The sequence below is a fragment of the Triticum urartu genome, chromosome 3A, assembly GCF_056163025.1.
Source record: "Triticum urartu cultivar PI428250 chromosome 3A, HENAU_Tu73, whole genome shotgun sequence".
In the NCBI taxonomy this organism is placed as follows: domain Eukaryota; kingdom Viridiplantae; phylum Streptophyta; class Magnoliopsida; order Poales; family Poaceae; genus Triticum; species Triticum urartu.
In genome coordinates, this window is record NC_141875.1 from 486,579,898 (window position 1) to 486,581,868 (window position 1,971).

Below are 1,971 nucleotides of genomic sequence, written 5' to 3' on the forward strand. Positions count from 1 at the left end.
TAATAGTTTGTCTTGCACGAGCGATTCGGCTCTGAAAATGGTCTCAAATCAAAAAATGTTGAACATGAAAGTTGTTTGTCTCGTCGAAACGGTTAAATTTTTTTTTTTGGCCGCATCTTCATCCAAGGTCGTTTGTGGCCTGTTAAAGTAAAAAACCGAACTGATGTCTCAGGCTTGCCTAAATCCGAGTTCGGTTAATTTTGGAAAGATTTGGACGGGATTTAAAGTCATTTTCTTGTACGGGAAGTCCAGCCGCCTTATAAATAGATGAGAGATAACGGTCGATTGAACAACACATAATCAAACAATCATCTACCACTTTTAATTTTACTTTTATCTCTCTCCCTTGTTCTTCTTCTTCTTCATTTTTGATCGTTCTTTTTCATTGCATGACGGCAAACCTCGAGGCCCTAGGGGCGGTCAGGCCGGCCTAGGGCAACCCATAGCCGCTGCACGCCCTGACGGGGTCCCTCCCGGGCGTGTCCGGTTTCGGGTCCTTAAAAGCGCCCGCCGGATTGTCTTGCGTACCGCGCTTCCGGCGGGTCTTCTTCGACGTAAGCTGCGGTGCATCACCCCCGGCGTCGAGGATACACGGTGACGTATTTGTGTGCGAACACTAGACGAATGACCTTTTCCCAAAGATGAGCAAGATCACGCCTAGCAGCCACCTTGTTTGTTTGCCTTCTTATTCTTGAATACAGTATAAACGCAGACACTTATGCATATGTACATACACTCATTCATATGAATACATGCATGCATATTTTTTATGAGCATCTCCAAGACACGCGAACCGACACATCATTTTAGATTGACAAGGTCGTCACCGACGCCTTCTTTTTCGTAGGATGCACTGTTGGTGAAGCGGGTCCTACGACGAATTAGCTTGAATGGCCGAAGTCGGTCAATTTTTTCGAAAGTATTGGGTGTCACTACTGACACCGAAAGTGTCATGCAAACGAAACAAGAGGATCGTGTCAGTTCACGCCCAGACGAAGGTCCAGAAGGAGCCCGCTCGCGTACTGCGTGCGTCCACCGCGGGAGCCCTTCCCCGGTCTACACGCTCCACTCTCCTCAAGTAAGTCCACCGCACGCGCACGTCATTTTTACGCCCTTTGAACGAGTCCTGCTCCTTCAGTGGCTCTCCGCCACGCACGCGCTGCACGCTATAAATCGCCGCGCGCGCAAGGCACCGCGCATCCTATCACTCGAGCAAACCAACCGATCACTCCGCGCTCAGCTACCTACATACGTTCACGGAGCTAGCGTACACATGGGCAACGCCGTGCCGCGCAGCATGCGCCACGAGGCCACGCCCAAAGCCAGGGCGGCCGTGGCCTCGCGCTCCGGGGCGAGGGCGGCCGTACCATCGGGACGCGCGGGCACGACGGCGCGCAGGCATGGCGGGAAGGTGGCGCGGGCCGCCGAGGGTCGACGCGCGGTCAAGGAGAAGCATGGGGGAGGCAGCGGCGGCAACGGGTCCGCCGTCGTGATGACGGTGAAGGTGGTGGTGACGAGGAAGGAAGCGGAGAAGCTGATCGCGCGGCTGGAGGAGCAGAGCGCGAGGGAGCGCAAGGCTAGGATCGCCGAGCTCACGGGCCAGCTCAGGTCGGGGGACGGCGGCGGGAGGAGCCCGGCAACGTGCGGGGCGGCGCGGAAGCCGAGGCTCGCCGTGATACAGGAGAGCTAGCTCCGCGTATATGCATGTCGATCGACCTAGTCCCGCGCAGTAGCCACTGGCAGACGTGTCCGTAGTTTACGAGTTTTAGTACGTACGTACACAGTGCCTTAACCGCTGGTCACTCGCCACTCGGCCATGTACTTTGTTCAGCTAGCGTGGTTGCAAGAGGTGGCATGGCAATTGGACAGTATAGTATAAGGTTGGGTCATCTATTTTAAAACAGAGGAAGTAGCGACTAGCTAAGATCAGGACAGTCTAATTTTCTTACTGGTATCGTTCTGCATTCCTTA

At 54.3% G+C, this 1,971-nt stretch overlaps 1 protein-coding gene across 1 annotated transcript; it reads left to right on the forward strand.

The window, feature by feature from the left end:
• Window positions 1-1,189: 1,189 nt before the first annotated feature.
• Window positions 1,190-1,971, forward strand: LOC125548541 (uncharacterized). Its single transcript, XM_048712118.2, has one exon. It carries the CDS (start codon window positions 1,274-1,276, stop codon window positions 1,688-1,690), a length of 417 nt encoding a protein of 138 aa, XP_048568075.2. The 5' UTR covers window positions 1,190-1,273; the 3' UTR covers window positions 1,691-1,971.